We start from the raw sequence: 16,373 nt of genomic DNA, 5'->3' as shown, positions 1-16,373 counted from the left end.
TTCTTATTGAATTTATTAGACAGTCTTAATATTTTGCTTTTTATAATAACATTTGCTGTTTGTTACTTCTAGTCCCATTCACCATAAAATTTTTATTAGAAATAACCTCAGCACCTCGCATCACATGAATTTTATTCTTTAATATGTTGGTGGACAAATAGATTGTTAATAGATTTCCTGATATCGAATACCCTTACATTTTGGGGGTACAATCTAATGTTCACATTAATTTCATTATTGCTGGATTCTATGCACGAATGTTTATTGAGACACTGTGTGCTTTTATTATGTGGGATTGATCTATAGCATTATTTTTTACTATTATTATTAGATTTTGGTATTAAAGTAGTTTTATTGGCTTTATCAAATGAATTGGTGAGTGCGCCATCTTTTTCTATCGCTGGGAATGGCTCAAATAACATTACAATTATCTATTGTTAGATAATTGGTGAGGGCACCACTTCCCTGAGACGAGAGGTGACAGTGGTCTTTGTCAACACATTAGGGCTGTAAAAAATGAAAGAATGAAAGAAAAGATAAGAATCGGTTATGAATCCATTTGGTCCAAGTGACTTTTGCAATATCTTCAGGCTCTTCTATGATAATTAGGCAAATCAAGTTTCAACTTTTTTTGAGTTGACTTTAATAATTTTATACCTTTCTAGGAAATTATTTCCTTTATGTTTTCAAATTTATTGCCACTGCATAAATTTAATTCTTTTACTCCACATTATCTGTAGTTATGTGCCCTTTCTCATTCTTAAGTTTCTATATCTTTGCTATTTATCTTTTATCAATGAGCGGGTTTGCCAGAGATTTGTCTATTTCGTTGTTGATGGTGGTCTTTTAAAAAAATTAGCTTTTGGGTTTCTTTGTTCTTCTTAGTTACCTTTTAATATTTATTTTTTTAGGTTTTTTCCTCAGTGATCTCTTCTTAGTTTTTTTTTTTTGCCTTATTGTGCTGTATTTTTTCTTATATCTTAGGAAAAGTGATATGTTTTCTTTTTCTTTTATCCTTTGTTTCTAATAGTGAAGGCACTTAATGCTATATATTTTTCTCTGAGGTCAACTTCTCCATATCCCATCAGTTACGGTATGAAGAGTTTCCTTTTCATTGTTTTCAGTATAGTTTGTAATATCGTCTTTGCTTTCACTTGGGGGCATGATTTTTAATTGCATTTTTATTTGCTTGTCATTTTTAATATTTAGATCAACTTTGAATCTCCTATTAGTTTCCTATTTCTGTGTAACAAATTGCCTCAAACTTAGCCACTCGAAAGAACATCCATTTATTATCTCACAGTTTCAGTGAGTCGGAAATCCAGGGCTTAACTAGGTGCTCTGCTCGGGGTCATACCAGGCCAAAATTAAGATGTTGACGGGCCTGTGTTCCTTACTAGAGGCTCTGGGGAGAATCCACTTCCAGGCTTATGTGGAATTCAGTTCCTTCTCTCAATTTTCATGTAGTGCCCTCCATCTTAAACTAGCGAGACTGCATCAAGTCTCTCTAATGCTTGGGATTTGTCTGACTTCAATTTCCATTCCATCTCTCCGACCTTTTTTCCTCCTTCTTCCACTTTTAAGAACCGTGGTGATTACATTGGCCTCACCCAGATATTTCAGACTAATCTCCCCATCTCCAGGTCAGTTAATTAGCAAAGATTTTTTTTTTCTTTTTGCCATGTAACATAACATATTCATGGTCATAACACCAAAGGGCGAGGTGATGAGGGACAAAATTTTGCCTACCACAGGTGTAATTTACATACAATGAAATGCAGATTTTAAATGTGCAGTTTGATAAGTTTTGACAAACGCATACAAGTTATACAACCACCACCCTACTCGACAATTAGAACAGTCGACCCTCTTGCAGCTTTTCAGTGAGTCTCCCTACCCTGACCTGGCCCCAGGCAACAAGGTGCTTTCTGGAATCACAGAGTCACTTTTGACTTTCCAAGATGTTACTATCAGTAGAATCATACAGTAGTCACACTTCAGCATCTGGCTTTTTATATTCAGCATCATGATTTGAAAATCCATCCAGATTGTTGCATGCAGTGGTTCTATAATTTTCCCTGCTGATTACTGCTCCATTATGGGACTATATCATTATTTGTATATCCATTCACAGTCACGTGGACCTTTGGGTTGTTTCCAGTTTGGGGGTTAATACAAATAAAACTGTTATGAGCATTCATGTACGAGTTTTTGTGTGGATATCTGTTTTCATTTATTTTAGCTAAAAATCTAGGAGTGAAACTGCTGTATCATAGGGTAAATGCATGTTGAACTCTATAAGAGACTGCCAACAGATTTCCAGAGTGCTTGTGCCATTTTATACTCCTTTCAACAACATGCGAATGTGCCAGTTGCGACACATCCCGGACAACATTTGCCAGTATTTTAGTCGTTTTAATCACTGTCTACTGGTATCTCACTGTATGTGTATGGTATGAGGTAGGGATCCGAGGTCCTTCTATAGTTTAGATAGCCTGCAGTTGTGCAGTGTTAATGACCCTGAAGTAGAGGCCCAGATGGTCAACGGCTTGGTATCTAACTGGACGATTAGCCCCATATCCATTAATATTGGTCTTGTTAAAAATTAATATTGAGAAATTGTATTTCATATATTGTTTGCTATTGCAGCTTCCATGTAGCATACAACGTGTGGCATAGTAATAGCCTGAGTATAAAATTGAATGGAGAAAATGATTTATTTGTTATCTAGTATAGGCAGTTGCATGTATTTACCACGAAAAAGTTAGTAGGATTTTTATTTTGACAATACCATTTTATAGTCTAGATTATTTTGATACTGGTTAACAGGATGAGCTGACTCTGGACACATCCTGACAACCTCTGCCAAGGTTTGAAATAAACATCTGGGAAAATTCGGTTTTATATTATCTGTTCCTGCAGCTGCTCAACTTCTTCTAAGCACGGGTCAGGGAATATAATAGGTTTTCTGATTGGTTTTAGATAAAATGTGAAAGAACAGTTCATGTCAAGGACATCGCTGCCAGATATATTTGGCAAGATTTATACATCAAATCCTAAGGGAAATACGCAAACAAAAAAAAACAACCTCCCAAAACTGAGGAAGGAATAAAACCTGTGAACCCGGGAACATTTTGTCACTTACTGTGCAGATCACCCTGAAACTGAGACAGGCACATAAATCACGTGCTTCTGTTCCAGTGGAAAATGTTCACTCTGATGGGAAAGGTCTCCCCCCGGGGAGCTGTACACGGTCCTGTACGGGCTCATCTCTGAACTGAACCACACACCTGGATGGTGCTGATGCTCTTAGAAATTTCTAGTAGGTATCTTTGAACAGAGAAGCCTACTCTGAACCTAGGCGTGGGCCTTCTGTTTCACCTCGTTTCTTTATCTAACCTCTGTTTCTTCCCCCTTCCCTCAGAGGGAGAAAAACGTGCTTCTGTATACACTTAATCCTGTTCCCTGCGTTTCCAAGATCTTGCTCTAGTCAACAGTTGCTATGCGTTTTGTATTTTTGTTTTAGTCAGAAATATTAAATTTGGGCTAGTTTGTGTCAAGATACCTATCTTTGGGCATGGGTCTGAGTCTTGTTAAAAACTAATGGAAATTTTGGAGACACTGGGTAGGGAAGACTCAGCAGAACCAAGGAGACGAAAGGGAAAAAGAGGAAAAAGAACAAAGTAGGGATGCGTTGAAGAGTGTGGAAGGGCCTAAGTCTCATGGTGGCCAGATGGGACAAACGGACGGATTGGAGGCGTGCACTCAATGGCATAGGCATCAAATAATGTTGTTAAATGACTGAAAGCCATGGAGGTCTACGCCAAGCTGAGTGCCATGGAAATGTTTAGAGATGGATGAAATTAGAGCACATTTAAATATGAATTAATATCACTGGGCGAGTCCCCAGAACCATGTTGCAGGTTGAGGCTAATGTGCAGGGGGCCGATCCAGAGCACTCTGGGGACCAGCACTGGGGAAGGGAAGCGAAGGGCAGGGAAGAAGCGGGGTGGGCAGAGGGGACGCTGGGCTGCAGTGCAGGTCGACCCTACAGGGCGCTCTGGGGCTGGAAGGACTCTTCTGACTTGTCCCAAGCTGGGCCAACGCGGACAGGCCTTCATGTCCCCACTATGCCTCCACACTGATCAGTCAAGTGCAGGCTACCTTGGGAAGGGGCATGGCCTGCCCTGGGAAGGGGTGGGGTGTGGAGGGGGGGTCTCTCCAGAAGGGATGTGATCTCCCCTGGGAAGGGCCCCTGGCCTGCTTTGGAAAAGGAAGGGGTCCTTGGCTCCTGACCCCGGGGCCAGGCAGCTCTGTGAAGAGACCCCAGCTGAAGGCTGTCCTCCAGCAGCCCCCAGCAAGTGTCCGGGGGTCAAGTTCTTTCCCTGCCATCCCATCCCCGTCCCCATCCCAGCCCCCACCCTCCACGCCCTCACCTGTATCAGGGGCAGCTTCTCCAGGTCCCAGTGGCCATTGTGCTGTGCCCCTCAGGTGGCACGGGTGTCCTTGGATGTGGCACATTCCTGCCTACCTCCCCCTGCCCCCGTGTGACAATGCCCTCCCTCGTGATCATGCCCTGGGGGCTCCACATCTGGCCTGCTGCTTCTTTGGTACCTACGAGTAGCCTCAGGTGCCCAGGTGGCACCCCTAGCTTCTGAGTCAGTGAGACTCTTGTGTATCTGCTGTGGGGACCTTCTAGACTGTTGAGCCCAGAGCTGCAGGGAGGGGTGGCAGCATAGACTCCCCAGGTGGGTCACGGGGAGCGATGGTAAGCAGAGTTTCCTTTGCTGCCACTCTTGGGTTCCTAAATCCATGTGTTCTTTTTATTGGGGACACAGCCATCATTGAATTAATGTCCATACAGCAGCTTGGAGATTGGCCCTCCACCGTCATGGGGCCCTGCACGTGCTTCAGCTGTGCGTTAAAGAGGTCATTCCACTGCTTGGCTTGGAAGCTTCTGGGTGGGACAGCATGTAATGAAGCCAACAGACAGCATGGCGACGGGCCCACTCCAGCATGTCCGCTTCTGTAGAGCGGGTCCCCCGGTCTGACATGATGTTACCTGGGACCCCACACCAGCCAATCAAGCCCTCTGTCGGCCCTCAGGTGGTGGTGCTAGTTGAGGCCCTGCAGACAGGAAAGGCTCGTACCTGCCTAAAAACATGTCTCTTCCTATCAGAACGAAGCGCTATTCTTTCTAGTGTGAAAGAGTTTCAATGCAGTCACCTCGCCACTGATAACGGCTGACCTCCGTGACGGGCACTGCCATGTTGGTCTCTGCTGCTGACAGGTTGGACTTTTAGGGGCAACACGAGCTAGACCTGCCTTTGTCAGTGGGAACCTGCACTCTCGGGTCCACACATAAAATAAAGTCTCTCCCTGCCACCGCAGGCACTTAGCTCACAGCTTGCTAGGCCTGCGGTGGCCCGTGCAGGGGCCCGCTGATGCTCATTTCACCCACGTTATCGTTTTGTGCTTCTTCCGTGGCAGATGCTCTCAAGTGGCATTAACATATGACAGGAAGATCTTTCTACTTTGTGCCCATTCACTAACAACCCTTGACCTCAGCCATCCTTGGCCCTGATATTCTAGTCTTTTCCTTCTAGGCTCCTGCCCAGACGGCTAAGCCATTTGCTGTTGTCCATTAGTCTGTAAATATTTGAACCCGGGGCCATTTCTCTTTCTACAGAAAGCGGACAATCAACAGCGATGGTCAGAGTTTGGCCGCGTGGGTGATTTTCGTTCACCACTGTGTATTCAGGCCACTGCTGAGCGGGGCTGCAGTGCAGCAGCCAGTTCTGGCCTTGCACCTGCATATCAAGCTGACCCATCTGTCAATAAAGCGCAGGCTTTTCCTCCTCCGGCAGCGGGTCAGCGGGGATCCCCCACGTGGCCTCGAGTGTGCTCTTTAGTGCAGTTGGCAGCGTAGCAGCGATGGATGAGACGTGATTCTCACAAGCTGCTCCTGCGCTGCCTCCGCGCCCCTGGAGTGAGTGCAGACCCCCCTCCCCCCTCCGGAAGTCCGCTCCTTTTACTGGAAGAGCTTTCTCATCAGCGCTCTGGCCTCTGGCCCTCGGCCAGTACAGAAGGGCATTTGTCACGGCCTCGGGTTGGCGGAGCTCCCGCTACGTGCTTTCTGGGGTGTCCCGGAACCCCTGGAACGGAGTGAAACGCAGGCTGGGTGGGAGGGGAGGATCCAGGCGGCCTCGCCCCAGGCCCCCTGCAAACGGCGCACGGCGTCAAGGAGCCGGGCCGGCCAGCCCGTGCCCGTGCCTGTGGCAGGTCCTGCGGAGGGTGGCCGGGACCCCGTGTGTGCCGGAGGCTGGCGCTGTCTCCCGGTGCCTCCAGCAGCCCTCCCCGTGCCGGGCATGGCCGAGGCCCGCCCAGCCCCCGCCGTGTTCTGGAGGAAACGCCCCTTCGTGGCCCCGCTTTCGGCATCGCCCGGGGCCCTCAGAGCCGCCTCGTGCGCCGCTGTCCCGTCCGCCCCGCTCCTCTCGACCTTTCCGCGTCGCGTGTGTGCGCGTGGCGGGCGCCGCCCCGGGAACAGTTCGAACGAACAGAACGTCTCTGGGCCGCGCCCCCCATCCGAGCTCCAGGGGCGCAAACTCGGGGAGCCACCGGGCTCCGCTCCGACGTGCACCCGGATGCACGTTCCCACCTTCACCCCCGCGCTTCCCTGACGGCGCGGGCGGAGGGTCACCGTGTGTCCCCGAAAGGCGTCTTTCGACCCCACGGCTCCCCTTGCGCCGGGAAGCACCTGGTGCCTCCTCCGCCCCCAGCGATGCTAAGCGCGTCCTGCTCACCACGCCCGCGGCCTGCGGGGGCAGCCTGGCCACACACTTCTCGCTGTCGGGGACGTGTCTGACGGCGCGGTGCGTGGAAAAATGTTTCCCAACAGCGTTCAAGGACCGACAACTTCTGTGTTTCCTTGGGTGATTTTATAGCTTTTTAAGCACAATATTTAAAGGATCGTTTGCCTTTGTGTGCATGCGCGTGTGTGTGCGTGTGTGCACGCACGCCATAAATTTACTGGGGGAAGTTTACTGGTGCTTCCCGAGACTCATCAAGTGTCTGGACGGTTTCCTTGAGGATTGTTGACATAGTAGAGGCTGATTGTTGTCTCTGTTGCTGGCAAGTTGGATGTTCACAGCAGCAGTAGCTGGGTCAGCCTTGGCGAGTCCATGATGTTAGGCCCATTTGCAGCCTCCACCATGGCTCCTCCATTCATGTGTCCATTTTGGCAGCACTGATGTGGTTCATCATACAAAATCTATCAATATAAGATACAACATTAATAGAATAAAGGAAAAAATACATGGCCATCTCAATTGATGCCTAAAAAGCATTTGGCAAAATTATATACCATTGCATAATAAAAATACTCAGCAAACTAGGATTCGAAGGAAGCTACATCAGCATAATAAAAGACATCTGTGGAAAACCCACAGTGAACATCATACTCAATGGCAAAAAAACTAAAAGCTTGCCCTCTAAAATTAGGGAGAAGGCAAGGATGCCCACTTTTCCCACTTCTATTTGACAGAGTACTGTAGGTCCTAGCCAGAGCAATTAGACAAGAAAAAGAAATAAAAGTCATCCAAATCAGAAAGGAAGAAGCAAAATGATCTCTGTTTGCAGATGATATGATCAATCTTATGTGCAGAAAACCCTTAAGATTCCAAAAATGACAACAAAAACAAAAACCTGTTAGAACTAATAAATTCAGCAAAATAGCAGGATACAAAGTCAGTGCACAAAAATGAGCTGCATTTCTACATGCTACCAATGAACGATCCAAAAAAGAAATTAAGAAAGCAGTTCCATTTACAACAGCATAAAAAATAAATCACATAGAAAAACAGCCAAAGAAGTATAAGACTTATAAACTAAAAACTACAAAACACTATTGAATTTAAATAAGACATAAGTAAATGGAAACACATCCCAGTTTGTGGATTGGAAGACAACATTGTTAAGGTGTCAGTACCACCCAAGCTGTCTACGGATTTAATGCAATCCCTGTCAAAATCCTAATGTTTTTTGCAGAAACAGAAAAACCCATCCTAAAATTCATATGGAATCTCAAGGGACCCTGAATAGCCAAAGCATTCCTGAAAAAGAAAAACGTTGGAAGGCTCACACTTCCTGATTTCACCACTTACTACAAAGCTACAGTTATCAAAACAGTGTGGTGCTGGCATAAACGCAGACATGTAGACCAATGGAATAAATAGAGTCCAGAAATAAACTGTTGCATGTATGGTCAAATGATTTTCCACAAGAGTTTCAAGACCATTCAATGAGAAAAGACAGTCTTTTCTACAATGGTGCAGGGAAAACTTTTATCCATGTACAAAAGAATGAAATTGGACCCTTACCTAAAGAGTATATTCAAATTAACTCAAAATAGATTAAAGATATAAGATGGATCAAAATGGATCTAAATATAAGAACTAAAACTATAAAACTCTTAGAAGAAAACAGCAAAAGGTTCATGACACTGGATTTGGCAATGATTTCTTGGATATGATACCAAAGGCACAGACGACAAAAGAACAAAGAGACAAATTGGACTTAAAATCTTAAAAAGTTTTGTGCGTCATAAGACACTATTAATAGAGTAAAAAAAAAACCTCACAGAATGGGAGAAAATATTTGCAAATCAAATATCTGATAAGGGATCAATATCTAGAATATACAGAGAACTCCTTAAAATTCAAAAACAAGAAAGCCAACAATCTGATTCAAAAATGGGCAAAGGGACAACATGGATGGACCTAGAGGGTATTATGCTAAGTGAAAAAAGTCAGACAGCGAAAGACAAACACCATATGATTTCACTTCTGTGTGGAAGCTAAAAAAAACAAAAAAAGAACAAACCAAACAGAAACAAACTCATAGATAACAGAGGACAAATTGATGGTTGCCAGATGGGGAGCTAGGGGGAAAAAAGGCGAAAGGATTAAGAAGCACAAATTGCCAGCTATAAAAACAGTCATGGGGATATAAAATACAGCGTAGGGAATATAGTCAGTGATATTGTAATAAGTATATATGGTGTCAGGTGGGTGCGAGACTTATCAGGGGGATCACTTTGTAAGTTATATAAACGTCTAACCGCTATGCTGCACACCTGAAAATAATATAATATTCAATGTCAACTGTAACTGAAAACAATTTTTAAAGAAAAAAATATGGTGAAAAAATGATCAAAGGACTTTAATAGGCATTTCTCTGAAGAAGATATACGAATGGCCAATAAGCACATGAAAAGATGCCCAATATCACTAATCGTTAGGGAAATGAAGGTCAAAACTACAAAAGAGATAGCACTTCACATCCGTTAGGATGGCTATTACACGAAAAACAAAGTAAGTGCTAACAAGGGCTTGGAGAAATGGAAACTTTTGTGTACTATTGGTGAGTATGTAAAATGGTGTAGCCACTGTGGAAAACAGTATGGTGGTTTCTCAAGAACTTTTCAAAAATTACCATATGATCTGCTTTTGGGTATATATGCAAAACAATTGAAAGCAGGAGCTTGAAGAGGTGTTTGTAAACCCATGTACATAGTAGCATTATTCTCAATAACTAAAACATGAAAGCAACCCAAATGTCTATCTATGGATGAATAGATAAACAGAATGTGTTATATACATAGAATGGAATGTTATTCAGCATATTCCGACACATGTCATAAAACAGATGAATCTTGAGGACTTTATGATAAGCGAAATAAGCCAGTAACGAAAAGATAAATACTCTATGGTTCTACGTATATGAGATACTGAAGAGTATTCAAAATCAGAGACAGAGATTAGAATGGTCGTTTCAGGAACTGGGGGAGTGGGGAATGGAGAGTTACTGTTTCATGGATGTAGAGTTTCAGTTTTGCAAGATACGAGGGAGGTGGATAGTGGTGATGGTTATACAACAATATGAATGTACTTATTATTATTGAGTTATACATTTGACGTGTTTAAGATAGCAAATTTTATGTACTGTGTGTCTTACCACGATACGAAAAAAACTGAAAAATATTTCAATCCCTGTAGGTCACTGAGTTTCCAATTTAGCAATTTTCGTCATTTTTAGATTGCATTTTCCTTCACTACCTCCACATTCCTAATAAAGCCTTTATAAGAAAAAGCAAAATTTCTTATGGGAATGAATGATTCTCTGGTGTGGCTGCTCTTAAAGGGAACACTGAAATTTCTGTTATTTCAGCAAAAGATTGAGAAATAAATAAGTAAGCAAGAGCTACCGGACGCCTTGTTATTAATTTCACATCCCAATAATCCCAGGTATGGTGTGCCTTTTGCTCCAAGCATACTAACATCCACAATCAGGAGCTGCCTCTCCTTTCCCCCACTTTGTCCTTATTGCTGTCATGTGTAACAAGGATGTATGTATCTTACTGGCTGATGTCTGAGGTTCTTTCTTCAGTGGTACCCATACCGAGTATATCGCCATCTATTTGTGCCATCCTCAATCTGTCACATCTGCTTTTGAAAAGCCCGTAAGAGTCAATAAGACATAAGAAACAACACCCAACTCCATATCTAATTATATGTCTTTAAAAACCTCTCTTTTTCCACATTTATTTCTAGTGCGTGTTTTGTGTTGGCGCAGTGGGATGTAGTAGTATATGGTTTATAAGTGAGGGAATATACATCTGTTGAGGGAGTGACTGCTCAATTTTTTTTGACCGATCAAGGTTTGGAGACCAGGATCTGCACATGACAACTTTCTTCTAGGGCAGGAGCCTTTGCTTTTTCTACACGAATATTGATGCCCCGAATATCCCTGCCTTGTGCCTGTACTCCCTTGGCTTATCGAAACAATACCAATTGGTAAAATCTGGTGAGATATGAGTTAGATGTCCAGAAGCGTAGCCAGGAAGAGAGGTTCTCGATGGCATATAGAAAACTGTAGAACTACTCCATAGGGTACAAAAATCATGGCATAGAACTACTGTAGAACTACTCCATAGGGTACAAAATCATGGCATAGAACTACTGTAGAACTACTCCATAGGGTACAAATATCATTAGCACATAAAAACCAGTGTGTGGAAATAAATAGTCTCCTTCTAACACTTTGTATTTTCTGCCAATTCACCTGGGGCCTTCTTCGCTGGGATTCACACTGGTCCTTTTGATTACTCAGCCTAAACTGGGCTCCAGGACGCAATAATCTGACTTGTCAGTTACGGAGAGAAGAAAAGGTTGGGAACCAGCCTTCACCTAAAAGAGTTTCACTAACTGAGGCATAGAATAACAGTTTGGGACATGTATATAATTATAAAGTTTCAGATTCAGTAGCTGATCCACAAGGAAATGGATCTGACTGCAGACCAGAATGAGCACTAGTCGAGGGCTGACCTTGAATTACAGCTGCTGGCACCTGCAGGTCTCAATATACACAGCCTTAATTGGAAGGTAATTTTCTCTGTGGTATTCTCGGTACCCCAAAGAAGAGAAGTGTAATTCCAGGTACATACTGACAAAATTTGAGAACAGGTACTTAGATAAAAGTTATAGTCTGTTTTAAAGGTGAAATCGAAGGATGCTGTAGTTATTGCTTTGACAAAGGATCATCTGGGTATCGATTTTGTGATTTATCTTATCATATGGCACCTAATGTATCAGATGACTTTTGAAAACAGCATTTTGTTTTCACAGATGTTAGGGATTATATTAGTCAGTTTGGACTAATGCCACAGACTGGGTGGCTGATAAACAAAATACCTCAGACCGGGGGGCTTATAAACAGCAGACATGTATTGCTCACAGTCCTGGAGGCTGGAAGTCCAAGATGAAGGTGCCAACTGATTTGGTGTCTGCTGAAGGCCCTCTTCCTGGATCATAGATGGTGATCTTGTCACTGCAATGTCACATGGCGGAAGAGCCATGAGATCTCTGTGGTCTATTTTGCAATGGCACTAATCCCATTCGCAAGGGCTCCACACACATTCGGTCCATAGCAGGGATTCATATCCAATCTGCCTTGTTAACAGCATGGAGAGTGCTTCCAGCTCCTTCTCCAAGGGGGTTCGAAGAGGGGTCCACCAAAATGAATGAGTTGTTCCTTTCTTCACACAGGTTTCCTCCTACAGTGCCAAGATCTTTTCCATTCAACACCTCAGTCATGTACAAAAAGACTGTGTTTGTAGAGTTCACGGATCACCTTTTCAACGTTGCCAAGCCCAGGCCACCATGGATGGGTAATAAAAACAATACTGACTATTTATTATGACATTGGGTGTCTCGTTTCCTACTGAGGACTCCTCAGTCTTGGGGCTGCAGCTGAAGATGGCAGCTGCCAAAGAAAATGTTCTTCCCTTACTACCACCTCTCGAGGAAATATGCTGGCTGAATGTTCTTGAACTTTTGCTGGGTCCTCCTCCTCTGCTTGTTCTCTAGATGTTAGCGGGCCCTGGGTCTCGGACCCGAGTTCATTTGATTTTCTCTCTACCTTCAATCCCTAGATGATGTCACCCAGTCTCGTAGCTTTAAAACATCATCTGTATGCTAATACCTCCCAAGTGTGTATCTTCAGTTCACACTGCTTGTTTGACACCTTCACTTAGATGTCAAACAGGCATGTAACAAGACGTTAAGGTGAGACATTTTCTACCTTAGAATTAGTGCTAAGAGTTACAGGTGACAAGTCTCCCCAAAGTCTAGAGAGAGAGATCAGCCCACCTACTCAGGACTTGGTCAGGTAGTGGTACAGCATTGGCTCTGCGAACCATAGCCCATCATGCATCTCCAGCCTATATAAAAGAAGGCTAGGAACTTCTAAAAGAGTTCAGATTTGAGGATTTCTTTGGAAAGCATTTCCGGTATTTCGTACGTCCCCCACTCATGGGAGAAGGAGGGCTCCCCCTCATATGAAGCTATAGTGAGGGAAGCTTCAGGAGAATTACTTAGAAGACTTGAAATAAGACCTCAGGAGCTTAGGAGACACTGACTAGAGCCTGGTGTTTATCTGGAAAAAACTTTCAAGTCCAGAGTCTTATGGGAACTTCCTGTGGTGGCATACTAAGGAGAATGGGCACAGCAGAAGCTGTAACTGCACTTCACCGTGAGGTGTGAGGCCAAGATGGTCACAGGACAAGACCTGCCTCAAGAAGACCCTGTCTGAGAGGTCCTCCCAGGGCTTGGTGACTGCGACGGAAAAGTTACATGGAATTGTACTTCCTCCCAAACAAGTTCCAAGTAGAAACTGAGAGGAAAGATACAAGTGACAGCTGGAGAGGGCATATCTCATACCAGGGAGTGGTAGAGTGGGGCATCAGTATATTGGAAGTGAGAGGATCGAATACTCAAAGAACTCATATAAGTTCCCTAAGAAAGAAAGAGCCACCATTTTGGCATGTGCCGCAACCCAGGGGCACCAAAGCCACATCGCCAGTGTTCATTCCAAGAAAGATCTTGCCATCACGCCTCTTCTTCCACCCCTGTTCCTCTTCCACTAGCTCCAGCCTTAGAGGGTTCAGAGGCAGAAAACTGAGCGGGGGAGGAGGATTAGGAGATGAAGGAGAGAAAGCAGTGAAGCTGGCAACCGAACTAGCTACCTTTTCCCATTATGGGTATCTGAGCCTGTCTAAATTTAGCTGGAGGAGGGAGAACCCTCAAATTTCAGGGGATATCAGAAGTTTGATATTAGACTAGACTTATTAATGCCTAAAAATGACACTGTTGATATGGGAAGGTTACTGGAAAAAATTGAGATGGTTCAAAGCTCAAGAAAGGAAAATTCCACCCAATGCAATTAAGAACTATGAAACATAAAGCTATTTCATGTTTATATCCTATTGAGTACAGTTCGCTCAATAAACCATTTGTTGAGCAAACTGTACTCAATAGGATATAAACATAATTTAACATGTCTATAAGTCAGAAGTGTTGATTTCTCTTTGACTTTTCTGTGTCATGGCCTGACTACCGCCCACTTGCGTAAATCAAAGTCACAGGGGTCATCCCTGGATCCTCATTCTTTTTTTTTTTTAATCTCCAACATCCAATTCATCAGCAAGTCTCGTTGACTCTTCTTCCAAAACAAGTCCCAAGTCATTTTACTTCTTGTAAATTGCAAACTCATCCAAATTCCTGGGGCCCACAAACTGCTACATGTTACGTCCCCTGGATACCTCTGTACCCTCGTTTTCTATTACTGCCCTGCTTGTTCACTTTCTTCCGACCACATGCCACTCAGCTATGCCAAGCTTATGCCTGTCTCAGGACTCTGGCATTTGTTTTTTCAGCTTTGAATGCTCTCCTACCAGATCTCTGCCAAGCTTGCTTTTTTCTATTAGTTAGATCTCTGCTCAAATGCCACTTTCTCAGAAAGGCCCTTCCTGACCGCCACGTGTAAAGTATCCTCTACTTCCTGCCTCGTCATTTTCCAGCACACCGCCACCTTTAATAGCATTTATAACCGCCTGACATTTTCTTGTTTATTTCTTTATGTGCTTAATGTCACTAGAATGTGATCACCGTCATCTGTCTTGTTCACTACTGCATCTCCACTGCCTGAGACAGACCCTAGAATGCAGTAGGAACTCAACTAGTGTTGGTTAAATGAATGACTGCATTGAATAAACATCCAGAACTCTGTCCTCAGAGCAACCATAAGGTTGAGCTGGTGATAGCAGCTTACACATTCATTTATTTAACTACCCCTGTGAGCCAATGATCACTCGGCCATGCTTCTCCTCTGTAACTTTGACCATCACTTTCATAATAACAGGTTTTCTGGAGTGTCACCCTCCAAGTGACCTTTAGGGAACATCTCATACTTACAGGTCTGCTGGGTCCTACCATCCGGGCTGAGGTTTATGACACTGTGGTCATTACACTTAAGAACATGGCTTCCCATGCGGTCAGTCTTCATGCTGTTGGTGTATCCTACTGGAAAGCTTCTGAAGGTGAGTCAAATGCCCTCCTGTTGTCCTGTCATCTAGGGACAGAAGAGTATTAAGTACAAGGTCATACAACCAGTGAACAGAGGAGACAGGATTTGAAACTAGGCCCGCCTCATGAAGAACACTGTCATTGTAGTCTAATCGCCAAAGTTTTGATTTAATCCCCTATTCTCCCTTGGGAAACCAGGCCACAGATCCTAAAAAACCCACTTCATCTGCCTTCCTATGCCCAGAAAACTTACTAGGGAGGATTGGGCTCATGGTATGAAGGTGAAATCAAATTCTCCTCCTTCCTTAGATTCTGACTTTCCAGATATTTCTTCTCCTTCTCCTCTCTCCAACTTCTAAATATGAATGCCACCATATGATGAGAGCCAACTAGCAAAGCACAAGCTGACCTCGTTAAAACCAACCAACCTGTTTGGCCACAGTCCCCGACTTGAACTACCTTCTCCTAACCTTCACAGGGCAGGAAGTGAAAAGGGTGCCACAGTTAACTATGATATTGTCCAAATAGACTATGGAATATATAGATCAAGAAGGTTCAAGAAAATAATTAATAAATTATCGGAGCACATACTACATTTGTACAGCCTAACTATGCTGACACATTGAGCAGTTTCTCGTCCTGAAATTGGAAGGCCTTCATTTTCTGGGTTGCGCTGCTGAGGCCAGGGCAGACCTGGGTTGGGGGAAGGTGACAGACAGGAGGGGGCAGGTGGTACAGAGGAAAAGTCATCCTGGGTTCTGGCTGGAGCCTAGCCAGCTATTTTCATGAGGCTTATCCACTTGGGAGTTTCCAAAACAAATCAAGGGGCATTTTAGAGAAGCCAGTGTTCTCATAATTTTGCAGCTGGGGGCTGAGCATGGAGATGACTCTTTCGTACCCTAAGCCAGGTGAGGTATGGGAAAATGGACTGTCACATGTGCATCCACAGTGGTTCTGCCCAGGAGTAACACAGTGAGGTGAAGGCCTAACACCCACGTGATTTACGGTCCTATCACAAGCCTTAATATTTACGTGTTATGATCCACGAGATCCTGGCCTCCTGAGAGTAGTCTGGGGCCTCCACATTGTCAGTTAAATCTGTGATGATGGTGAATATCATTGTATAAACTTGCCGACCTTTCTGATATCCTTTTGTAAAGTATATAACCAAGGATTTACCCTATTGAAAAACGTGAGCTATTTATCTTTTTCTTATTGATTTATAGAGGCACTTTATATATTCTGAATGCAAATCCTTTGACAGATATAAATATTTTTCTAGTCTGTGGCTTGAATTTTCACTCTCTTAATCTTTTTGGTAAATAGAAGTTCTTAATGAAGCATAGAAGTTCCAACAGTTAATGAAGCACACAAAGTATTGCATTTTTCCTTTTATTTTAGAGCTTTGTGTCCTGTTTAAGACATTTGCCTATCCCAAAGTCATGAAAACTT

The 16,373-nt window shown here is 43.7% G+C and overlaps 1 protein-coding gene across 1 annotated transcript in view; it reads left to right on the top strand.

The window, feature by feature from the left end:
• Nucleotides 1-16,373, top strand: part of F8 (coagulation factor VIII) — a 116,587-nt gene that overhangs the window by 2,817 nt on the left and 97,397 nt on the right. Inside the window, exons 2-3 of the mRNA XM_023520657.1 lie at nucleotides 12,105-12,226; nucleotides 14,813-14,935. Of these exons, the coding sequence (XP_023376425.1) occupies nucleotides 12,105-12,226; nucleotides 14,813-14,935 (245 nt within the window). The remainder of the gene's footprint in view (nucleotides 1-12,104; nucleotides 12,227-14,812; nucleotides 14,936-16,373) is intronic.

The sequence above is a fragment of the Pteropus vampyrus genome, unplaced genomic scaffold (genome assembly GCF_000151845.1).
Source record: "Pteropus vampyrus isolate Shadow unplaced genomic scaffold, Pvam_2.0 Scaffold275, whole genome shotgun sequence".
Taxonomy (NCBI): Eukaryota; Metazoa; Chordata; class Mammalia; order Chiroptera; family Pteropodidae; genus Pteropus; species Pteropus vampyrus.
Note: the sequence above shows the minus strand (reverse complement) of the source record. Positions and strands in the feature narration are given on the sequence as shown.